Genomic DNA, 26,882 nt, shown 5'->3' with positions numbered 1-26,882 from the left:
TTGCATTACATTTAATACTGTGTGTGTAGATATATTAGGGTTTTGTAAAGAAAACACAAAATTTCCACAAAAGCTTTTTTATTCATGCACTTACAATAAGGGAAAAGTGGCAAGTTTTCCCGGCCCCTGGTTAAGTATAGACACCAATAACAGTTAGTAGTAATAACTAACTAATTTACATATAAATGTCGGTACACACTGAGGCGAACTGTACCCACCAGTGGGACAAAATGTAGAGTAGTGTTGATTTTTTTTTATATTATAGGACTAGCAGACGAGCATGCAGTCCACCTGATGGTAAGTGGCTACTACCGCCCATGGACATCTGTAATCAACCCCAGATAGGATTAGATATTCCTACCTGAGGTCGGCCACAGATGCGCTGCTACCCCTGAGGATTAAGCTGGAACGCCTCGGAAGTCTGTCGCCCTTACCACACCTTTCAAACCGGAACACAGCAGCGCCTAACACTACTGTTATTAGGTAGAAATAGGTGTGGCGGTGGTGCTACCACAAACCCACATCCACCCACACCACAAAGGGTTCTACCACCTTCTCATTTCATTTAAAAAGTATTTTACTTTTTGATGGTAAGTGGATACTTGTATAGTCAAGCACAGTGATATTGCTTCAAAATTATTTGTTCTTTGCATGTATCCGAGAAAAAGTTTAAATCTATATAATACATAATTAATTTTATGTTAAAAGTTTAGTATAATGTAAATTTAAATGTTAAAGCCGAATAGTGTGAAAATTTGAGCTTCACCATATGAATAATAAATTATATGTACCACTGTGTAAAATTGTATAATATTTACTTTTTGGAAGATGCAAATGTTCAACGTATGCACTTTCTTTCGCTGCTTCTTCATAGCAAACCTCCTTCCAAAGCGGTGGTCGTTTGGTGACGTAAAGAAAGAGTTCTATATGAATCAATTTTGAATAAATAAGATTTAAATTTGTGTATTCGCGTTATATTATCATTGACTATGACGATGATGTTGTTATTTCAGGGCTGTCGCTAAAATGGGCGCGTGTGCACCGAGCGGGTGACCGCCCCGTACGGTTTGCGGACGTGCGGCGGGCGGCTGCCTGTGCTACCGCGGTTCGTAGCGGCGCTTAACTGATTTGGAGAAACAGTATACGAGCGGGCGCACGCCGCCCGCCGCGCGTTTAAAAACTCGTCGTATGTGGGACGCGCCTAATGCCTGCCATACACACTACGGTGCACCGGAGAGGTCTACCTGTTCAGGTACGCCTGCGCAGGTACACCGGATCGGTGTGATAGACTGTGAAGTTTTTTGAACCTGTGCACACGACCGAAAATTAATTCTTTGTTGTGACAACGTACGGCGCGTCATCGTCTTCAAAATATGCCTACTCAAACAGAACTTAACACCTTTCCGGTACACCGGAACGTGCCCACACAGGCGTGCGGTTGACTTGAACAGGCAAACCTGTCCAGGTGGACTGTCCTGTACACCGTAGCGTGTAGGTATGGCTTACATAAGGCGCTGCTCAATATTTTTCAATACAAACACCCCACGTGCACCCGCGCACATATAGCCCATTTTTGTGTGTTTTACAATAACCTTTGTGTGTACTGGCCTTAATAGTAAATACATATAATATTATGACATATAGGTAATACTTGAACATCTAATAATATCATATAAATGCAGTAACTATATACCTAATTTTAAACACATAATCATGATTAGTAAATATTAAAATGGCATGCTTTTTCTTTGATTCAATATCGACATATCTTTTTTCAAAAACCGTCAAAATCCAAATATTATTATTTACCTCCTCGCCCCTTAGTATGGAGTAACAACCGAATACAAATCATCATTTGGCGTAGCTTGTAACGCAGAATGTTTTTTTTTTCTACGAAATTGAAGTGGAGAACATGCCTGCAATGCACCTGGTGGTAAGTAGGCACTGAGTGCCGCACAAATACACACCTGCAACCTCCATTTAGAATAGGAATTCTATCTGAAGCCGATCACAGATGCGTTGCGACTTGTGAGGACTAAGATGGTCGCCTCATGTGTAGGTCACAGGCAATCTCACCCTTTTACGTCGGGTTTTTGTAAATAAGTTGAACTATGGGTACTTGCTTTACCATCTTTGAAGTGTGAACTTTTTTTTATATTATAGGAGTAGCAGGCGAGCATGCAGTCCACCTGATGGTAAGTGGCTACTGCAGCCCATGGACATCTGTAATCAACCCCAGGTAAGATTAGATATTCCTACCTGAGCTCGGCCACATATGCGCCGCTACCCCTGAGGACTAAGCTGGATCGCCTCGGAAAAGTATGTCTTCCTTACCACACAAGGATTGTTAATTAATAGAAAAAAATAATGGTAGAAGTATATTGTTTCAATCGATTTCTATATAGGATGGCTAATCGTGGAAACTTTCCATGGCACCTACATAGGCCTGGCATAGTTTTGGGAACAAATAGTTTAAATTTAAATTGATGTTCAAAGGAAAAGCATACCATGCCTTCATTACACACGTATCTTCTTAAAAGTATAACAATATTTACGATATTATGACATAAATGGAAAGAAGTCGAATACAGTATCAGTTCACATCTTTAAATGCGAACCAAAATACAAAATAATACATAAATAGTTTAAAAACTTATATAAATTATTATTTAAGATTATTCAGAACTTAGTACAGACTTTTAACTTAGGTGGATTCATACAATGTAGAAAAATATTATGGAGATTCAGACCGAAACAATGGTGAAATTTGATATTATTAATAAACAATGCGAACTTATAATTAAACCGGTATAGAACTAGATAATGGTTAAGAAAACAAACTTCGCGTAGATATCAAGTAACGAAATCAGTCTGAAATCTACACTTACGTTGCGATCTGCTAATTAACAGCTTCAAGAACTAGGCTGGATCTTGTTACTAATTATACTTCATCTCAAGTATGCGTAGGTGCTATGGATACAGGATAGTAAGCTATGTAGTATCCACAAATTTAATGGAATAAGAAAGAGAAGAGCTGCATTTGTCAAAGACGTTGAACGTTACATAAATGCCAATGGCCTACTGCCTCACACGGTAAGGTAATCCACGATTAAGGTATGCCTCGTGGCAAGAATGATACTGTTATCTATTGTGGTAGTCTCGCAGCTTCTGTGAGCAGCAAGACTTTTACAGTTTATGATTAAGTGCGCGGTGGAGAGGCAATAGGAGGTGTTACAAAATCATGTAGTTCTTCCCGACACTAGTTCTTTAGTAGCAGACATTTAGTATTAGCCATAGTTCCGAAGTAATGGGTTCTCAAGATTCCAATGATCCATTAACAAACACATTATTACGTCTAATATAGCCCGAAGTAGGAAGAGGACAAATTTATAAAGTTGTTGTCTTTGAAATGTCATCAATATCGAGGAGCCACTGAATATGTGAGAACATGAGACCTGTGGGGAAGCAAGAGAGTATTTTCCCCAAGTTGTGATTACTCTGTGGCCAGCTGATGAAGGCAAGCACAGAGTCGACATTGTTTAATCAAGACAAAAAGATTGCTTCGTGAAAGAGATTTACACTTATGCGATTGTGTAGTTGGTAGAATATTCTGGCCAGCTGGTTAAGGCAAGCACAGAAGTGGCCCTGATTTCACCACCGAGCGTAAAGGTGAGTGATTTCTTTCAGTCGATTCCCTGGATTCTACATCAACCTATACTTTTTTCAAATAAGGTTCTTGCGACCCTACTGTAGCCGACTGTTTAAGGTAAGCACGGAGGAGGTCAATTTCACCAGATTACCTCGATACCATTTCCGCTTTTACTCCTGGATGATTCTCGTGTGATTCCCTAGCCGGCTTATTAAAGCAAGCTTAGAGAAGTACATGCTCCGGTTCTGTAACCGGACAATTTGGTGTGATTACCAAGAGTTCTGGATGACTTGTATCAATATGGCTGGCCAGTTAAGGCAAGCGTGGATAAATATTCAGGTCGGGTACCGAAGTTACATGAAATTCCGTATAATTGTAAGCGGGAAGTGTAAGGTAGCATCAGAGCAAATCCCAGGTTATCTATGGGATCACCACAATCGCTAAAAAGCTGGAAATAGTAGGTAAATGCTAAAGATTTGATGTTCAATGGTCAAACAGTATATTCCCAAGCATATAATACACAATTCCTTCGGCCGGCCAGTTAAGGCAAGCAGACTAGGAGCATTTTCTACTTTTTATCCTCTTCTTACTCGAACTAAAACATGAGATACCTTAACCTAGAAACAGTCATCTAATTATATATCTAAGTAGAAACATTTATTTAAGTAGAATCTAGTTTACATTTTAATAGTATAAGTTGTAAACATGTAAAGAACATTCAAATAGACAATATTCATAAAAAATTATGTTTTTTATTACGAAAACTTCATTATCATGGTATGGAATAATTAAAAATATAATATTGAACATATTTAAGGCGTACAATACAACAGTAATAAGACGGAACATCATGGATTATGGCAGTTACTATGCTTTTTAACCGACTTCGAAAAGGAAGACGTTTTGTATTCGCCTGTATGTATTTGTTTAATGTAAGAAGATTCCAGATATTGGTGAACCTTACCTAAGAGTCTACCTAGTCGGTATTTCTGTCTGTGATTATTTAACGGATTAAGGTAAAAAGTACTTACATCGGAAAACAAAAATTATAAAACACCATAGTTGGCAATCCAATGTTGCAGGTGTTAATTAGTTTTGTGTTGTACACACAACATGTCGCCAATTTTCGTTATTGGGGAGACGAAAGAGAATTAAGAAAACTATTTTGAAAATTGTATTTTTAAAGTATAATTAAGTTGTTATAGCTGTCGCACGCAAGTGAATGCTGATGGTAGGTCTTATTATCGAATTCATGCTTTTCATAGAAATTGGTCCTCGAAAACAGTAAGTCATTCGTAATTCATTATTCTTGCTCACCACTGCAGTATCCGAAATAAGTGGAATATGGGTGAATATTGGGTTTTGGTGTAGTTTGGTGGACTTAAATACATGATTTTGAATTTTGGCGGATTAGATCTTTTCGGTTCCCTCCCCGGGATCCATTTCATGAGTATAATTGAATTCTTGTAGTTGAACTTGCAACGCGTACAACAAAAGATCTTCCTCTAGTTATATACGATAAAGTTTTCGTAATATGAAACTGTCTTAATCTATTAGGTAAATATTATCTTTATTATTATCTAATTTTGGGGCCACTTAACCACATTTTCCCTGAATTATTTGGTACAAACTGACGCAAATGTTGTACGGTCTTGGAATTTATAGCACCGATTATTACACATTTGGGCTAGTACATTGGGTTAGTATAACGATGTCAAGTTGATTATATTTTTACCCCAGAAATTCCAACCTCAAACACTCAACTCCAACTGTTCAATCAGTATTAGCTTAACACATGATTCGGGTAAGGAAATATTTATACTTAAATGACGTGATGTGGAAAAAAATATGGTTTAAATTTACTTTTTGAATTTTTCTGTGAAAGGCCGTAACAAATAGCCAATCACATTAGTCTCCGCTAAATTAGTATACAGTCATTACTATCCTCCTACAGTTTTATGTTGATTAGACTTATTTACTGTGTGTTGACTGATTGAAATTTCTATCATTTGCATTAATTTTCATATATCTTGTCTAAGCCAATAACGATATAAGAAGTGATAGGGAATTGTTATTGTATATGTATTTTGGAAGTTGCACAAAGTATTAAAAAAGAGTAAGTAGGTACCTACAAACATTCCAAAATGGAATAACATTCTGGAATTGTAATACCACTTTGGACTGCCTGGGTTCTTTAACATAACATTAGCATTATATGTTTATTAAGTTGCTCCAATCTGTCCCTGTATTTCCGGGACCTAATAGGATAGAATAGGCTTACGGTATACTCTGCCTGTCGTAAGCGGCGACTAAAAAGGGCCTTTCGGGGTCGCAGGTGGTAAGAATGGGAGCTAGAACCGCACGGTAAGCGATACCGAGGACGGCTGTATGTGTGGTCGCATATCGTCATGCACACCAGATGATGTGGCGAGCTTTATGCTTACCAGGGTGATCCCGCAGCCCTGGCACTGTGTACCTTTTGTTTAATAAAATAAGGTTTCCAATCCCCATCATCAACAAAAAAAGGTTGCTCCAATCATTCCAATCATCTATTTTATGTAGCTGTTACATTTTTCACTCGAGATTTGCGTCAGTTTGTACAAAATCATAAAAGCGTTCCTTTGTTGGTGAAGAACGCCGCGCGCGCATCTGATCTTATTGCCGATGCGTGCGTCCACAATAGTGCTTAAAATGGCACCGGCGTTATCACAGGTATTAGTTTAGGCCCTGAAGTGCGCGCGAACAGCTGATACATACGTTACGTTACATTTCTTTCTTCATCCTACTTTAAGATTTTCTACCTCTCATATTTTTTCTAGATCGTTCGTGCGTATCAGCTGTCATTGTGACAATTTCCATCGAAACGCACACGTTACTACCTATCTTACCTTATGTTCCTAACTAAATGTTACGCAAATATTTGCCCCAGTCACTACGGAGGTGTACAATAATGATAACTGCGTGCGTACGATGCATCCGTGGACGCAAGTATCAATGTGAAGAGTTCCGTATTGCCATCGTCAAGGTTTTTAGACATATTCAATTAGTCCGTCACTAAGCGTCTCGGTAGGTCATTATGAATTGCCGTGGTCTTGATATTTATCCCCCAGTACTTACATGTATGCTTAAGTTCATTAGCTTATTTACCATGTATCTACTGATTATAATACATTACTATTTAGTTCGCTAAAATACAGCAACAGTAAACATCTAGTTACATTAGAGAATAAAAGTTCAAATGAAAGCAAATCAATTTCTAGACGAACTAGACATAGGCTGAGACATATAATTAGAGAGTACTACGAAGGGTTTCAAATCTATAGTTACAAATCAGGGCAACGCATTGGAATTATAAATATAATCCAGCTTACCCTCAGACGGCCTCAAATTTCTTCTATCAACCGATATATCCAAATTCGTGTCGCAGACCCCGATAATTTTGCATTTAGGACGGATCATGATTTTTCTTTTTCAATATGCACAATCTTAAAAATTAACTTACTATACGTATAGATTTTATACACAGCAAATCATTAGTATATCAATTTTGGGGTCTTTAAAACTATTTCAATTAATACTGCGTTGACAAACCGGAAATCTTTTAACAAATACCACAATATATTATAATTAATATCGATTGAACAAAACTTATACAAAAATAATACTACCTAGTGCTTACTTTAAGTCAGAATAATTTGTATGTGCAGAAATATATCGTGAAGTGTAAATAAAAAAGAACAAAGCAGCTACTTATTCCCAATTTCCTAAATAACAGAATTACAATAATAGGACTAGATTACTAGACTTAGATTACCTTAATATAATTAATATGTAGGTATATATTATATTATATTATATTAAATACAAGTTGCAGAATACACTACACATTATATACAATAGAAAAGCTTAGGTAAAGAGGCGGGGTAGGATTACAAGAAGCGCTTGTGTTTGAAGGTTTTCAAATAAATTCATTGTTTTGGACCATACAGGAAGGGATCTTAGAAATATACATATTTTTTTGATTGATTTTAAACTTTTTTATAAAAAAGAGACAACACTGATATTTCTTTTTGGATTTTTTTGAATTTTTCACAACACTTATATTTTTGTGTTATTTTTTACAGTTTTTAAACTTTTTTTCTTTTTTTATGATTTTATTGTAGAGATTCGGTAAAATATTTATTACAATTGCACCATGGTTATGGTGACTACACTTTGAAACATATTTAAAAAAAAACATGTTAATTTTTATATTTACAGTTTTTCACATTTCTCTTCAAGCGACACCAGTCGTTTCTTTAGCTTTTTGATGGTTTTTTCCAGCTCGCTGTGCGCATTTTCCAAAGTGATTAAGCGGTCGTCGGTTTCAATAAAATGATCATATGCATCTTCTTGTTCATAATTAACATTTCGTTTCGTTCGGGTTTTTTGCGCAATGGATATATCAGTGCCACAAGATTCGCATTCAGTCCAAAAACGGAGATCCATTGAAGGGAGATCTTCGCAAGATATTAGCCCATCTTGGACTTCTGGTAATAAAAATACATTCTCAGAAATCGTGTCAATTTTGTCCCCATTGTCGCACAAAACTCTGGCTAAAGTAATTTTCTTGATTTGACGACGTTGTTCCGGTTTGAATATTTCTGGATTTTCATACCAGAAACGATCTCCATCTCGTAGACGTTTGAATTGTTCAATTAATAGACATCTGAATAGAGGGCCGACTTTACCATTTTCGACTTGATCTTCTAGAATACCACCGACCCAAACGTCAATGTTATGCACTGAACCGTAGAGATTTTCAAGTTTATCTCTAACTGTTTTGTCAGATATTTCATTAGCTAAGTCATCAAATGTATTAACTTCACTCATATTACATACTTCCCTCCATTTAGTGTACGGAGGAATGGCATGATCACGACTTCTTTGAATGTTAATGGCAGCCAAATCTAAAGCAACTGCATGAGCAGTATGGAAAAGTTTTTCTGTGAGTTCAGAATTCAGATTCTGTTTGGGGGTCTTTAATTTTGCGGGAGTCGTGAATAGTCCTCTCAGCAAAGGATCTACTCCACCTTCGTCTGTAATTCGCCATGGGGAGAAAAATGCATGTCGGAGTAGAAGATGTCCTTCTGGAATAGTTTCGAAATTTTCATCGTAACGATGAAGTAATGGGTTAATAATCGAGTGTCCGAATCTGAATGCAGCTGTCGCAAATACATTCGATATGGAAGGGTTTACTTGAGGATCATAACCCTTGTATTGACCTAACTCTTCCATTCCCTCAGGGCCTAAAATCAGAGGTAGCCAATGTTCGTAAGTTATCACTTGCATCTCAGCACCAACGACCTTTCTTGCTTCTTGGTAAATTTTGTCCCCATCCCATTGAGGGTTGAAATGTTTTAATTCGGTAGCAACTCGATTGTGCTCTCTCATAAAAATTGTATGCATGGCTGTAAGACCAATTTGTTCATTAGCTCTGATGTCACCTGCAACGAAGCAATTTCTAGCGCTTTCTTCAAGATTACGCCTGCAGTCCATCACATTTAATCCCGTTGTCGGCAAAAGTGGTTTCTTTTCGGGAAATTGAGCTCCTACGCGAAGGAGCCCCGTATCATTGCTCAAGTCACGTAAATCGTCAGCTACTGTTTGCTCAAATCCGTAAACTTGAGAAGCATCGATGTAAGAGGTTAGCTGATTAATTTGTTCACGAGGTTGTAACTTTCCAAATAATACTGACGTCATTCCTGATCCGCAAACAGCGCTTGTTCTAACAAAGTCAATGCAACGACGATTTGTAATTCGTTCATCATTATCTGGTACGTCAATTGGGAAACACGGAGCTGCGTAGTCGCATGTCTTTTTGCAATCCACACCATCCCATGTCTGAGAACTGACTGATGGTAGTGAATGATCTAGATCATGGTCTAACCATTGACCCCACTGCATAGTTATGTGGGTTATTTTTATATCTTGAGATATTTCAGTCGTTGTTATGATCGTGGTGGATATTAAACGTGCGCTAGGCAACACAAATCCATTATATTTAATTTCTTTGTTCCATCCAACAGGCTGGCTGAAACCATTTTCATATATAGGATATAATAACCGCCGGAATCCCGTGAGAGATGCCCCCCAAGTAGGGTGAGCAAAATTATTGCAACTGCCGTCAATACTGCGAAATATTAAATGGAAACACATGTTTGAACAATCTATTTCGATTCTGTGTGCAACACAGCCCGATAAGCGAGCGATGATTTCTAAATGTTCACCAGAAATGACTTGTTCATATCTAAACGGGTCTGCTGAAGTCACACTTAATCCAGTTTGAATGAATCCTTTGACCTTATCCAAGGTGCGTTCATATATCTCTGCGGCCCGAGCAACCGCTCTAGCAGGAGCATTCGGGAATCGAACCATCCTGTAAAGATCATTGATAGATGTTTTGCGATCTTTGTTATGAAAAAGTTCATCCACAGTTCGGCTTATAGCTTGATCAACATCTCTTGTTGCTTCTGTTAAAGCAATATTGACGTATTCATCTCCGGGCAATATGTGGTCTTTTACCGTTAAGAATGCCGATGCTGTATCTCTACCGTATTCGTTATACACGGAACATTCATAGCTTCCAGCATCCGTAAGGGTCAGGTTGTTGATAATCAAGCTTCCAATTATAGATATCGAAATTCTGTCATTAGTCGTTATTCTATTCCCGTTTTTTCTCCATTCTATTGATGCAGCAGGATCACTTTCGAACTCACATGGAAATTGTATAGTTGTTTCTCTAAATGCATCAATATCCTCTGGTTTTAAAACGATTTTCGGCGGACCCAACTGAAAATCCTCTACTTTCAAAATGGCAGATATTTCGGTGAGGCCTTCAGAGTTTTCAGCGCGACAATGGTAAAGTCCAGCATCGTCTTGGGTAACTTCAATTATAGTCAAATTTTGATTATCATCACGGAATATTATGTTGTCTCCTGCTGGCAAAGCCATAGTATTTCTATACCAAGTCATAGTTGGTTTAGGGACCCCTCTTGCGGTGCAGGTAAATTGCGCGGTATCTCCAATAGTAACGGTTAGGTCCTTAGGCACGATTATAAATGCGGGTGCAACTGTAACAAAAATAAAATTAGTAATGTTATGCTTATAGATTAGTAAAGATACTTCGCCGGCTTGAAATTGAATGAAGCCACAAACTGCTTATTAGTAAGTTCTTATTTTGAATTCTTGTCAAATAAAAACATTTTTAGAGAAAATTCACGAATAAATAACTAATACTGCGTTATTTACATAAAAATAAATTATTATTTCAAATATTTTAGGGACATTTTAGCACGGAGACGTGGCAAAACTTTTTTACGCAACTATTTCAATTCTCCAAATTGGGTACATTTTCATGTTAGGAGTGAGTAATCTTTACTAATCTATGGTTTTGCTTATAAGAATAATATATACTTAATATTATCAAGAAACTTACCCATAACTTCAAGAGGTACAGATGCAGTGATTTTTCCGTTAAGGTTTTCCGCTTCACAGGTGTACACACCAGCATCTACGTCTTGCACTTTTTCAATGAAAATAGTGCCGTTGTGATTCATCGATATGCGCTCGCTTAGTAATATTTTTTCATCGTTGAATAACCAGGTAATATGAGGTGGTGGATTGCCTTTTGCAACGCAATCGAAGTTAACTGATTTTTGGTTGAGTTTTACAATTTGCTTCCGTGGGAGGATGGTGAACACCGGATAACCTGGCGACAAAGGAAAATTGTAAGTCTTGTATAAATGACAATAAAATTATATCAAAAAATATCATTCCTGAATTAAACGTACCGGTTTCGTCTGGTTTGCTTTGCACAATCATCTTGGCTGGTTTAGATCGAGCCACACCAGCAGGGTTGCGCGCAGTACATTCGAAGATACCAACGTCCTTTTCATCTGCCTCGTGGACCATGAGAGTGCCATTGTCCATTACTTCGTACCGCGGGTAACGAGTGATGTCTAATGGCGCCAGGGCTGAATCGCGGAACCAAACAATTTCCGGCGCAGGTTCGCCCTTAGCTACGCAGGTGAACATTGCATTCTCACCGAAATGAACGATAGCGTCTTCAGGTTCCTTCTCTATCTCGGGTCGCTCTGAAATAAAACACATTCGTAAAATACCTATTACTATAAAAACAAAAAATACCCGACTGCTCAAAAAAAAAATTAAAAAGGGAAAATAACGTAGCCTAAACTTCCACAAATTGGACGAGTCATATGGGCTGCAGGGAGTGTTAAACAATATAATAGGTATACACTTACGCTCTAAAAACATTAATCTCCGCAGTCAGGCAACTATGAACCAATTCAAATAAAACATTCTACAATTCACTGTTTCAATAGGTACTTACGGCAATGGAAGTCATGGACTGTCATTGTAGCTAGAGAAGTGCCTGTAGTGCCAGCTGGTTCATAGCACGTGGCGGCTATCTTCATATCGCTGTGTTCAGCGAGCATGCGGACGAACCACAGCATGCCACAGTCGCATACTAATGCGTTGCTGTCCAGGCGAAGTTTTTGAAGTTTTGGTATGCCTCGGAAAGAGCCCGGTGGAATAGTCTTGAGCTTGTTGTTGTGAAGGTACCTAAAATGATCCATATGCAATAATACCAAATTTACACAAAGATAATTGGCCAAGTACGAGTCAGAACCCGCACATGTTATGCCGCACATATAAATTTTCACAATGCATTTACTGCAGACGTCGCACTTGCACCTTGTGAAATTTTAAACTGTATATTGATTGTGCTTCAAGAGATAAGAGTCCTTTGGCAGACGGACAGCAGTGGTACTAAGCCTAAGATAGGGTTCTGTTTTTATCCTTGAGTACTTGAATTCTGAAAATTAGGATCGTTATGTCCGATACGTTATGTATTACCTATATATAACAGAGAAATCGAATTCACTAACAGCCGTTTACAAAATGGTAAAACAATTAAATAAAAACATACTATCATTATATATATTTACATACAATAAACAGGTTATTAAAATAGACGCATCTTTGCAAAATGTAGGAACTCACAGGCGCTCAAGTCGTGGCATATGTGAAAAGGTCTCGGGTTCAATTTGATGTATTTCGTTGACGTGTAAGTACCTGTAACAAAATGTATATGGTTAAATAATGACGAGTCGCGCCTACCGGTCTGACGCGCAGTCCCGAGTTCGTCCCCGGCCAGACAGATATCCATATGATGAATGTAAGTTTCTAGGTCTGGGTGTTTGTGTATTTGTCTCTGAGTGTGTCCATAACGCCCATACAGGGAATCCCTAGTGTGGGCTGTGAGCGTAGATTGTGTTTATTTATTTACTTATTATAATGTATTATTTATGCCGCTGCGATTATTGTGCGACCGTGGTACGAATGGTTCAAGGTTTCATTCCCGGTAAATAATTTCGAAAAATCCAAAATGTTCTTATTCAAACTATAATACCATTACCCTATCATTGATAGATGTTTCTTTTAATTGAAGTAGCTTATTTTAGTAAATAATTATGATGTATACAACTAGTAGGTATGCCGTATGAAATGGGTAAATACATTCATAATATTATATAGCACTGAATACTAGTGAAACGATCTAAACATCCATATTACTAACAGCCAAATATTGTATGTTGAAACAAATCAAAATTTAACAAATGTCTATCAGAATAAAACTCACTAACAACTTTAAGAGAATATAAATTATATTTTTCAAGAAGAAAGATAATAGTATTTCAGGGAACTAATAGGCGGGCGACAGTTCATGCTGACGACTGTTGCCGCCTGTAGTCAATGACTGTCACCGATTGTCGCCATCGGTATTCGACTGTCGCCACCAGATTTCAGCAACGGTCGGCAACGATTATCGACATGAACTATCGCCTGTGTAGTAGCTCACTATCGTTCGTGTGTACCTACCTACGACGGGCTACTTACACATCCGCCGCAGGGGCAATCTAAGATGCATGTTAATTGGGGCGATATCAGAATCTCTACACATTCGCCTATCATGCAGTGTTCCAAAGTATGTTGATATGTTAAGGTTATGGTGGCAGGGACAATCTAGGGACTAACGGTGGTCTCGTGCCCCTGTCGACCGGCCCAAGGGCCGATTTCGGAAATTGCCCCTGCGTGACTCCATACATCACAATTAAGGGTCACCCCCTTACACCCTAGATTACCCTTGCGGTTGTGTGTGAGTAGCCCGCTTTAGATTACATCATTAAGTGAATACTTATCATGCGCGTGGGATATTAATTAAATCAGTATGTCCATAAACCGCGAGAATTGTGGCTAGCACAGTCCTTGAACCCGAGTTGTTTACTTTTGAAACGCGCTAATCAGTTGTCAAACATACGTCTGAATGTCCGATATTTTCCTTGACTAAGGTGTTGTCAAGTGATTTTTTATGTTTGGTTAGTCGTACCTACTCGGCTGCTTGAATATACTTTTTCTAATACCAACCAGTATTATAAATTTATGCAAAAATGTTTTTCTTTGTCTTTTTTTGCTACGATTTCACGCCTTAAATACAAAATCAATTGAGATTTTGTACAGTCGAAAAAAAACAATTGTTGTCATCTACCTCTGAGCAAAACCGCGGGTTAAAACTAGTCATTTATATAAATAGTTTACTTATTGGTAAGGTTCTCGTTGCCATTTGTAATACCCGAGTATCTGTCAATATACCTATACTAATATGAAAGAGAACTTAACATTTCCGTACATACAAAATTCCCGATAGTTCTGTGGAAATTAATATATGTTAGAATTCGGCGCAAAAACCATTTTTATACCTGGATGGTGGAAAAAATAATTACCATTATTCATAATTTATACTCTGCTACAAAATTATACAATATTTAATATCACAAATTAGTTAAAACAATTTTATTACTTGATCATAATAATAAATTATGTACCATCAAATTCATCAATATTGCGCATTATAATTTTTCTGATTATGAGAATTCAAATTCACCCACACGTCCACTTGCATAATTTGTTTGATGTAATGATGGTCGGAAACGCAAATAGACTGGATACCGCTACCGTACCGATTTTTTTAAGGTTGCATAAAATGTAACAACACGTGTCAAATTGTTCTTAGAGGTTGATTATCCAAAAGCGGCAATATGTGAATATGTGATCAATTGATCATTATTTCTATGCGGAAAGCGAAATTTAAAATTTCATAATGTCGGATTCAGAATTAAAAAATGTAAAAATCTTTATTTTCTTTGATATTTCTTTGGTTTCTTTTTATTCAGTTTGATATTTTTCACTGGATAAGTTTGGTTAAATTAGGTAAAAATATATGTATACCTTCGTATCACATTTTAACAAGATTGTATTTAAAAGACAGATAGAAAATTACAACAAATAATTTATTCTTAAATAATTAACATACTGGAATATTTTTGCGAGTTTGAACATTAAATAAATAACTGAACAATTGGAATCAGGTAGATCACCTTTTGACTTTCATGAGATCAAAGTATTTATTTCGTCCGACATTATGTGGAAATATATATTTTTGTATCCGTTTAATATATTTTCTGTAAGGAATTACTACGAATATATATGTCAATATCGGTCGTCTTTTTTGTCCAAAGCATTTAAATTAAGCCAACAGCGAGACATCACAGACGACACAGGACCGATATCGATTACCAACATGCAACCATCCATTTATTAGACTTTACAACAAAGGATTGTGCCGTATAATATTCTCCAACAGAACCTTCATTGACGTACTGTAAACAGGGGCAAACGGGGATAACAAAGGCAAGAGCGGAGTCTGTAAGAAATTTCGAGGAATACACATGTGTGGGGTAATATAGAAACATGCTTTTTTACCACGCTTTTATTAGCTTGACCTGTGTGTACGTAGGTATCTTTGAACTCGATTTTTTGAACAATTGTCAAGAACCGATGACAATATACGATTTAAATAATTGTATCCCATTCTCCTCATCAGGATCGTCAGGAATCAGGATTAACTATTGTCCTTGTGCGATTTTAGCGTGCCTTTAGTTAGATAGTAGCGTGTTTTTAAACTACATATAATAATTATTATAATATAGGAGTAGAAGCCGAGCGTGCAGTCCGCCTAATGGTAATGAACTAATAAGACTAATAATGAAATAATAAACAAGAAATAATAAAGGTAATGGCTTCCATGGACATCTGTAATCGAGTCTAAATAAGATAAGATTCCTGCCTGAGGTCGGTCATAGATGCGCCGCTACCCCTGAGGACTAAGCTGGAATGCCTCGGAAAAGTATGTCTCCTTACCACTCCCTTCAAAACGGAACACAGCAGCACCTAATACAGCTGTTATTAGGCAGAAATAGGTGTGGCAAGATTTCCCATTCCTTGTGTGTCGTAATGATGTACCTACCTACTCTCGAATTTGAATTGCAAAGGACGCTACGCCCTTAGTCATTTTAGAATAGTGAGCAAAGCGTTGAAATGCTAATTTGGTTAAGAGATCATGTTTTACATTAGTCTCAGGAACCGCAAGAAGTATTAGCAACGAACAACTTCTAGATGTTCCAATTTTAAAAACAGCTTGCTAATATTTGCTCTATAAGTCATCATATTGTTGTATGTGTAATGCTATAATAACCAAAATCATATTTTTATACAATATTTTGATTCTGATATGCACAGTCCGGGCTCCCGGTATCCCGGTTGTTGCAGTAGATATAAATTACACATATCTTTAAGATAACACTTTAAATTATTAGTTTTGTAATATTGAGATTGAGATCACTTGGTTTAGCACAAGAGAATTACGGAATTATTAAAAACATACAAATTTAATTAGCGTGATTGTGATTTCGAAAATAATTAATTTGTGATTTCTTTTCATTGAACCATAAACTTATAAAAAAATAATTTGTGATTTCTAAATGGCATTTCATTGTACCATAAACTTTTAACAAGCTAATAACATTGTCGAATTATTATGCCGCTATGATATAGGGATGCCAATCTGAGATTAATTAATGATTTTTTGCTTACGGATACGTATTTCATTGGTTGTTTGGTCCTGGCGAACAACCAATGAAACAAAGGTTGTTTTTCGCTAGTTTCGCCCGAATGGATCACTGACATTTTTCTTAGTATTATTCGATTCATAAAGCGTAGTGGAAAAATTCCAACTCTATGAGCCAATTCCATTATTTCATGCCTTTGATGAATTATCTTTGAACATGTAAGGATTTTTTATTTTTAGTTCCTATATCTTTGTTATAATAAAATACTGATAAATATCTTTCTATAATATTTATTTTATACATAGTCTGTTTAAGAGGCAAAACGACAATTTAAAATAACGAAGGGAATTGTAGTGATTGTGACGTCATAGTATAATAATTGTAGGTAGGTAAGTATATAACTCAACTACAGATTAGAGAGCGTAGGCAGAATGTAACCTTGGTTAAACCGAGCTTTCTGTCCTCAAGATATATCTAGTACATTGACCTCTTAAGGACCGTAATCTTCACCAAAAAGGATAATCTTGGTTACGACCTTCATGAACAAGGATCTGAAAATCTCTTTATGATTTGATTTGATTTGATTTGATCTCAAAAATATCACAACTTAAATGGGCCTAAAGTTTTTTCACTTGAAATGTAGTATTATAAACTGAATTTACGCAAATAAATCTATTTAAATTACATTCCAGTAACAGTGATGACCTACACTATTTCCATTTCTTTATTTTCTCGATGGCAGATCGACGCCCATGTAATTTTGTGTTGTTTACGTTAAAATGTCACACAGATAATACTGTACTTCATGGACAGGTAGTGATGTGCTAAACATAATGATTACTATAGGAGATGTAACGATAAACGTAACACGATAACAGACCCGATTTTTTTTTACAAAATATAAGAAACAACTACTGCCGGATACTTTTGTACAAATTAATTAACTATAATATTATATTAGATATACTTATAATGTTATATTTCATTACAAGATGTTACACGAAATTTTTATTGATAACGCTAGTTCTTTAAAATTTTCGAAGCTGCTGTAAAATAAGTAGGTTTTAGTCAGTAATTTGTCTTATTTTTCTTGCGGCATAAGCTTTGTTGTATTTTTATTTTTAAAAATACATATAATAAATATATGCGATCGATATCATTGCTTATTTGGTCACAACACTACAAAGAACTGTCATCGAGAAAATAAAGAAATGGAAATAGTATAATAGTTTAAAACTTGGTGTCTCAATCAGAGGTTCCCAGGTTTGAATCTCAAGCAAACATCCCTAAAGGCCGAAGTGAACGAGTAATTTTATTCTCTTTACTTTAGCCGGATTGTTACTATATGTAAGTATTACCTAAGAATGACATCACCGTACGGTGAATCGTTTAAGAGGCTCCCCGTTTGACAACAAACATACACATGCATACATTCTTCTTAATTATTCGTGAAGATTTATACGTCTTAGTTAAAGATTTATGTGTCGTGGATGTTTGAAAAATGATATTTAAATTGTTGACAATATTTATTGTTCATAAGTATTAACAGCAAATTGAAAATTTATTTAACATTAATTGTAATAATTCGTAAATCTTCATTTACTTAAACTGAATTGTTTTTTGATAAACTTGGAGTGCTCCACTTATCAATTTTCAAAAAGAACCCCACACTTTTTCCACAATTATACAATTTACTGTTCCTTAATTGAAAATTATTTTCTACTTTTTAGTGGATTTTATCATAAAAGCGTGTTTTTTAGTCTTTTGAACTATATTTATTTTATTAATTTTTAGTATTTGATGTTATAGCGACCATCATATACATCGTCTGTAAAAAAATCAAGTGTCTATCTATTGCGGTTTAAGAGATAAAGCCCTGTGACTCACGAACGGACAGCGGAGGGTTTCGTTTTATCCTTTGAGTACGGAATCCTAAAAATCATTCTACAAGATGGCATTATAGATATGTTACAGTACATTTGAGTTATGGGAAATGACATTATTCTTTTTCAAACCTAAATCAATCTAGTAACTTGAACTCTCCCTGAGGCGTTTTCTTTCGCCTCGAAAATCGTTAATCCTGAGGATGTTGATAAGGACAATGGTACAAAATTATTAAAATCTTGTATTGTCATCGGTTTTTCATAATTTTTCAAAATTTTGAATTCAAACTGAACGTTCAAAGTGGACAGAAATCGGGCTCAAACATTCCGTTACTGTTACGTACATACATACATACATGAATACAACCCAAGTTAATAAAAGCGTGTTAAAAAGTAGTTCTATTAATTTAATCATATAACATAATAAGCTGAATGAAGACTGTCGTAATTTAAAACGCTGACTTCACGTTACGGAGCTCAGGATCAAAAATGTTGCGGCATATTTAATTATAGTAATGTATCAAGTATTAATAACAGGAATAGGTATCCATTTGAAAATTAATATTTTCTGAGTTACTTCAGATGTATCTGTAATAAATGATAATTGATACACTCAGCCTTAGGGTGCCATCCCACCATGTGCCATGCAACAAAACTTTTTTATTGTTTAACCTAACGATTAAGCAGACGTCCTACCTGATGGAAAATAATCAACGACGCCTATTGACATTTACAACACCAGAGGAGTCGCCAATGCATCGCCGACTTAGGATGAGAGCTCTTTTTGCAAATTTTTTGAAGAGCCCCATGTCATAGCGCTCCAGGAATACCTCAGGAGGAAGTTCATTCCACATCTTGCACATTCCTGGTAAGAACGTGCGTGCAAACTGAGCCGTGAAGGACCGCCACGAGTCCAGTCGGTGTGGATGGAACTTCATCCTTCGGCGAGTGGTGCGATAGAGGTGACGTAGGCACCAGGTCAAATCGTTCCTCGGAGCACTCACCATTGTAAAGCCGGTAAAGTATGAATATGTGTCCGTCATCAATAGGATGGTTAAGGTAGAACCTTATTGGTAAATATCCTTCAGCTTTAGATCGAACCCATGTGTCCAGATGTCCATGGGTGACCACTTACCATCAGGTGAACTACATGCTCGTACACTAGTAAAATCTTATGCAAAAAGGAGGGCTTGAGCTTTTAACAAAATTTTAGCGAATAAAGCATATTTAAGAACCCTTTTGACACATACCTATATTACATGGCTTAGCTATCTCGCACATGACTGGTGGGAGGTGACCCTTACCGTATGATTTTGTGTTTGCAGTAATAGTGATAGCAAAGTAGTGTGATATTCGGCTTCTCGCGTTGTGGGGTCTGGGATTCGCATCTCATGTAAGCTACTTTAACTGGTACTTTCATTCGCTTTAACGGCGAAGGAAAAAATGAGGTTACCTACTGTTAAAAGATTGTAAAGTCACACTTGACCAGTTTGGTGAACTATGGCTCAAACTCATCTCATTCTTAAAAGAGAACCGTGTATATGTATAGGACATATATTATGTTGATGATAATACGGGACATATATTATGGTGATGATAATATAACATTTATTTCGTGTACGCTATAGCTACGCACAAGGAACACACCAGCCCAGACTCAAAACTGAAGGATAAATTGTTCAAGAAATCCAGTATTACGAAAAAGATAAAAGAGTCTTACTGACATTAAAGTGGCGCTTGGAAATCCTTTACTTACATTTCAAGGGTTTAGACTAAACGGGTTCCTAAGAGATCCTTTAGAAGGCAAAATTATGCTCTACCAGTCTCTACACTAGTGTATTAGACAACTTAATAAGTTCCTTTACCCTCGTGGCTTTTGCCTTTGAAGTTTAACTTATAATTTCGTCGTAAGTTAAAGTTCAAAGTAAGTCTTATCTAAGGAAGAAATTTAATTTAAGCGATGCTCAACTAATATGAAGTTTAGGTACACAGGTTTGCAATGTAGAGGGAAGATTGGTTACAGATGCGCTGAAATGTTTAATGACTTTAAGAGCGTTTGCTTCCGCTTACCACAATTTCAAACCAAATTATATCAGCGTTGCACTGCTGTTGATAGCAAATACTTGGCGATAGGGAAATGGCAACGGATACCTAAATTATTAATTCAGATCTCTCGAATTGGGAGTCGAACTCAGAATCTAGAGGAGATGTGTTTATTACCGCATAATAACGAATCCGTTGCTATCGCATTGCTGGGCATGGCTTCTTTCAAAATAAGAAATAAGTAATAGTCTACCATGCTGGCGTCATTTGATAACTTTTAAGCATTTAAAGCGTAATATTTAACTTCTAATGCGCCCGTAAGTAAAAATGCGAAAATTTTGAAAATTCGGATAATGGAATGTGAACCCTGGATTTGCCTGTCGTAAAAAGCGTAATATATAAGCGTAATATGTACCTATGTATTTAATAAGTTATACTTCTTTGACATATTCAATGAAAAAGGATGCATGTATTAATGAGTAAGTAACTATTGACACGCGCAAAAATAAAACTTTTACAAAGTAAAAAAATATTATAAAATGATTGGTACATATCGCATCGTATTGTGTCGTTTCCTAGCACACCGCACACACGGTACGGCATGTCATGTTGTACCAATAACAAACGTTGTTACATCAAGTTTATGGTGTCGATTTTTGCTGTCGGCTTTTTGAAAATTCACTGTCATATATATTTTTTAACAGCACTGATAGCCTTGTGGTTAAGAAACTCGGCCTCTCGATCGACGGGTTCGAGGTTCAAATCCCAGGCACACCTTCCGATTTTTCAAAATTATGTGCGTATTTATGTGAAATTATCACTTGCTTAAAAGGTGAGAGATCTATTAAAAAAAATCTCAAAGATATGTGAAGTCAACCAATATGCACTTAGCCAGCGCGGTGGTCTATGGCCTAATCCTTCTCACTTTGAGAGGGGACCCAGCAATGGGACAGTAATGGGTTGATGATTATGATGATATTTTTCCAAACGCGTCCAAAGAAGAATAACTTCGACAGTAATAACTTCAAAAAAAGGTGTAAACAAACAGAATACTCACAGCTGCTCCAGATGGTTCATGCCTTGAAATACATCAGCGTCGATATGTTGGATGCGGTTCCGGTAGAGGTAGAGGTACTTGAGCCGTCGGAGACCATGGAACGCGCCCGAGCGGAGTGCTCGGAGTTGGTTGTCATTCAGCAGCAGAGAGCGCATGCGGTGGAGGTGGCTGAACACCCCGGGAGCGATGTCGAAGATCCGGTTAAACCGCACGTCCCTGGGAAAGAAATTTACTGTTAAATGCTGATGGTAAATATGAGAAGTGTTGGCCTAGTGGGTGAAACTCGGCCTCATGATTGAGGGATCCGAGCTTCGAGTCCCAAGCGCAGTTGTGTGTGTTAGTAATTAATTATTTATCGCTTGCTTTGACGGTGAAGAAAAAAATAATATAATACCTGAGAAAAATGTAGTGATATTGAAGACGGATCTATTTTATATTTTTTTAATATTATCCTAATAAGGTAGGCTGTAGCAGCCAGGGTAATAGTAAATTCCCTTATGGCTCTAATGTATTTTCAGCTATAAATTTATAATCTTTTACCGCATCCGAACACTATCTTAACAGACCCGACGAAAATAATAGTTTATCTGCATTTAATTTTTGTTGAATATCTCTATTTTAATGCTGTATTGTAACTATAATACTATAATCTATAGGTGCTAAAGTGCTAAAGCGCTTCGCTGTGGCGAGCCACTAATTTAATATCGTAGTTCGAAATGCAGTCACTTCACCGCAATGAATTTGATTATAAGTTATCCATATAAAATATAGAAGTATATTATTTTTGAAAATATATTTTAAGATAGGATACACGAGCATGCTATTTACCTAATGGTAAATTGCTACTACCGCCTATGGACTTCTGTGATCAACCCCAGATAGAATAAGATTCCTACCAGATGCACCGCTACTCCTGAGGCCTAAGCAGGAATACCTCGGAAAAGTGCGTCTGTCTTATCACACCCTTCAAACCTTAACACAGTAGCACTTAACACTACTGTTATTAGGCAGATATAAGTGTGGTGGTGGTGCAGCGGGAGTCGACTCGCCTGTTTGACTCAGTACCACAACTTTTTATTTGTGAAAGATTAAGTAGCTAAGGAGCATGCTGTCTATCTGATAGCAAGTATTCGCTGTTGCCTATGGACTTTTTTAACAAATTCTATCTAGATCAGCGGTTCATCCTGACGTCATAAATGCGTTGCTCCTCCTGATCCTGCTATCAGGAGTCGCATCATACTGTTTAAGTCGTCTCGCTAAAAGTTCCACTGGAACGTGGAACTGCTTTTCGCTAGAAGTAGGTACGGTGGTGGTGGAAGGATTCTGGTTGTACTAACTTCCAAAACCTTCCAATTTGTAACAGCAGTGGCAAGTGTTGCTGCGTTCAGGCTTAACGACGTAAGAAGCCGTAGCAGATCATCTGTGGCTGATTTCAAGTAGGACTTCAATTCTATCAGGTATTAAATTGATATGCCCTTGGACGATAGTAGCCACTTACCATCAGGAGGACTGCATGGCCGTTTACTACTTCAAAGAAACAAATATATTTCAATTCTAATAAATTTGTATCAATCTCCTAAAATGCAAACATTTACATTTTTAAATGCTTAATAATTATTTATCGTCTCATAATATTATGTAATGTTGCAGCTTTCAGCATAATCTTTTTAGGAGTTAAATACTGAATTCTCAACGGTACCTGTATTTAATTTATGTGGCTGTCAAATTGACAAAATGATGGCCATAATTGTTGAGGAATTAAAGTCCGGAAATTTTCCTGAATAATGGCTGCGATACAGCGGTGTAATTTATCGCTGAAATACATTAATGAGAGCCACGCGGTTTAGGGTTGACACAGATTCAAAAATATATTCGTAAAACGTTATTTATTACTCGTTTATAAGGTGGTAGAACCCTCTGTGGCTCGACTTTAGCGGCACCATTTAATAACAGCAGTGTTAGGCGCTGCTGTGTTCCGGTTTGAAGGTTGTGGTAAGGGAGACAGACTTATCCGAGGCGTTCCAGCTTAATCCTCAGGGGTAGCGGCGCATCTGTGGCCGACCTCAGGTGGGAATGTGTAATCCTATCTGGAGTTGATTACAGATGTCCATGGGCGGCAGTAGCCACTTACTATCAGGTGGACTGTATGCTTGCCTGCTACTCCTATATTATATAAAAAATACCACTGCCAAATCTATCTCTGCCTAATAAAAGCAGTGTTCAAGCTTGAAGGGTGTGGTAAGGGAGGCGTATTTTTTCGAGGCATTCCAGCTTAGTCCTCTGGTATAACGACGCATCTGTGCCTGCCCTCAGGTAGGAAACTAATCTTATCCAGGGATGATTACAGATATGGCAGGCAGTAGTCACGTACCAGTTGGACTGCATGCTCGGCTGCTACAAAAAGAAAAGTCCTAGTATAGGGCTATCCTAACTAAGGTTGTAAATCTGAATGTGAGATTGTTTATTTGTTTGCTACTCTTTCACGCATAACTACATAACCGATTGTCAGGTCTTTATACTTTGTAAAGGATTCAGAAAAGGACATAGCTTATGTTCCCGAGGAATAGATAAATACAAATCAATGTCATCGACCTCTGACCGCGTGCAAAGCCGCAGGTAATAAATAGTGAGGTAGTGTATAAAGCATTAATTGTCTTCTCTCTTTCAATATCCACGAGCAATTGTAAGTAATAAAAGCGATTGTTTCCACAACCTTCAACATCGTAAACGAAAATAAGACAAGCCAATTCGATATTAGGTTTGTAGACTATAACAAACTTATTTATAGACGTTACTGATCGAGCGGTGCGTGAAAACGTTTGGGTTATTAAGAATTCTAAGAGTTAATTAGACCAAACACACGCCTATTCTTATATTTGGCAGGTTTCCAATTCTTATCATAATCGTTTAGTAGGATTCCGTACCCAGAGGGTAAAAACGGAACTCTATCTTCTGGCTGTCCGTCTGTCACAGGGATCATTCAATCGTAATAGATATAGACTAAGTTGGAATGCCTCGATAAAAATCCAACCCTGGCAACCCTTCCAAAAATGTCCACCTGGTGGTAAATGGCTTCTGAGGTCGGCCACAGATGCGCGCATACCCCTGAGAACTAAGCCGGAATGCCTCGGAAAATTCTCCCTTACCACACTCTTCAAAGCAGGACACAGCAACGCTTAATACTGTTGCAAATATGCAGAAATAAGTGTGGCGGTGGTGGTGCCGGATTCGGACCACAGACGGTTCTATCACGCGTTCAAGTTGTAGAACTCACAACATAAAAACACACAACTTAAATATAAATTTTAAGTGATTTCGAACTCGATATTGGGAGCTGTGGAACTACGTGCCGTCTTAACTTTCTAAGTACATGTGGATACAAAATTTCATTGCCGCTGACTTCGTCGGTCACTGAAAAGTCTGGAAAAGCTTCGAAATTGCACGAAAATCGTTGAACTTATAAACCGTTTGCGCCAAATATGTCAACTCCACACGTGTAATTTAAAGGAATGATGTTTGAATTCTATTCAATTTGGCCAAAAATATTAACGACTGTTATTAAAAATGTCTCATGTCCCGGTTTATTGCTACTACATATTATACGTGTACTTGAATGTTTTGATTTTGGCTGTTTTTCTATACTAATTGTGCAATTGTTTTATTTTATTATTTTTGGATGTCAGCTACAGACTATGTTTGGTACGAACTGCGCTAATTTGTAAAAGACTTCCAAATAAAGAAACTATATCACTATACGTCGAACAGGAACAAAAGACGTATTTTTTAATTAATAAATTACCCAAATTGGTAATAAATAAATAAATAAAAATAAAACAAAATCGACAAAGTGCGAGTCGGACTCGTAGAAGGAGGGTTACGTACCTCCATTAGCATCTGTTATCATGGCAACTATAGAATTGCAAGCATTGTGAAATTAAAATTTTGTAAGTAGGTACACCTATTACGGTTCAATAGCTAATACATAAGCCGAAAAGCGCTGAAACAAGATATATTTGAAAAGCGCCCTTAATATTGTCGAATATCAGTTACCACGTTCAACTTTAATGATTGTAAAAGCTTAACAATCTGTCAACTGTACGGTTAAATAATCATAAGTTGCAAAATTATAATTAGGGTTAAAATGACGTCATAACGAACACTTAAGTTTAAACGGTTGATTTCTGTCCTTTAAAGTTATTGTGTATCCGTATCTATGATTGTCGACTAAATATCGTGCTGTCAGTTTCACCAATTTCATCGCTATCGTCAAGGTTATTTTTATAGAAACTTTAACCGGAAATACGATGCAACCTGCCCTTATTTGCTCAAAACCTTAAGTACAGATGCTCTTATTAACCACCGTATTATCTATCAAAAACAAGAGAAAACGCCGACAAATCCAGAATTGTACATGTTAATTTCAGTGTCAGTTGGCCTGTCATAAGCCAGTAAACGCTAACTCAATTAAACTGGCTTAATTAAAGTTAGTGCGCTGTGCATAATGCATAATTATTGGCTTTAGAGACTGTGGCTGTTGAAAGTAAAACTATTGATGTGTATATCAAATCTATACGAATATTATAAAGAGGAAAACATTGTTTGTTTGTTTGATTGTAATGAATAGGCTCAAAAACTACTGAACCGATTTTAAAAATTATTTCACCACTCGAAAGCTACATTATCCACGAGTAACATATGCTATATTTTATATGAAATATATTTGATAAATAGATTTTGAGGCGGTACAAAGTTTGCCGGGTCAGCTAGTAGGTAATACAATTCATAGGTTTAATAGGACATATCAAAAATATGCTGAAGTAAATTAAAAATTCACCAAAAATACTTAAATAAGAAGTGCTCTTTTTTTCTCTTGTGCTTCTTTTTATCTGTCTGTTGTTGCTGTTGTTGTTGTACTGAGTTTGTTTGTAAGCATAGTGATACGAATTCTAAGTTTATGGTTGCACGTATCTTTATTAAAAACAATAAATATGTAACATTAGCTTATTTTCGTAATATTTAGTTTAGATTTTTATCTATCGTTCAACCCTTAAAGCACGAAAACAATTTAATCCGAACTTTGGTTTCATGAAAAGTGTACGCGAATATGTGGCATAGATGACAACTGGCATTCTTATTTGGATTCGCAATCAAATCCTATTCAGACCGTCCACTTCTTTATTTTTATCATAGGTACACTTCATCCAATCAACTTTCATTTA

The 26,882-nt window shown here is 36.8% G+C and overlaps 1 protein-coding gene across 1 annotated transcript in view; it reads right to left on the bottom strand.

Moving 5' to 3' along the window:
* Positions 1-61: 61 nt before the first annotated feature.
* Positions 62-26,882, bottom strand: part of LOC140743298 (peroxidasin) — a 103,187-nt gene continuing 76,366 nt past the window's right edge. Inside the window, exons 2-7 of the mRNA XM_073074462.1 lie at positions 21,664-21,879; positions 12,716-12,787; positions 12,042-12,274; positions 11,482-11,784; positions 11,127-11,399; positions 62-10,761 (exon numbers count right to left, since the gene is read on the bottom strand). Coding sequence (XP_072930563.1) covers positions 7,904-10,761; positions 11,127-11,399; positions 11,482-11,784; positions 12,042-12,274; positions 12,716-12,787; positions 21,664-21,879 — 3,955 coding nt within the window. The 3' untranslated portion in view covers positions 62-7,903. The remainder of the gene's footprint in view (positions 10,762-11,126; positions 11,400-11,481; positions 11,785-12,041; positions 12,275-12,715; positions 12,788-21,663; positions 21,880-26,882) is intronic.

The sequence above is a fragment of the Epargyreus clarus genome, unplaced genomic scaffold (genome assembly GCF_041222505.1).
Source record: "Epargyreus clarus isolate Ecla_fem2 unplaced genomic scaffold, WU_Ecla_fem_2.2 ptg000007l, whole genome shotgun sequence".
Taxonomy (NCBI): domain Eukaryota; kingdom Metazoa; phylum Arthropoda; class Insecta; order Lepidoptera; family Hesperiidae; genus Epargyreus; species Epargyreus clarus.
Note: the sequence above shows the minus strand (reverse complement) of the source record. Positions and strands in the feature narration are given on the sequence as shown.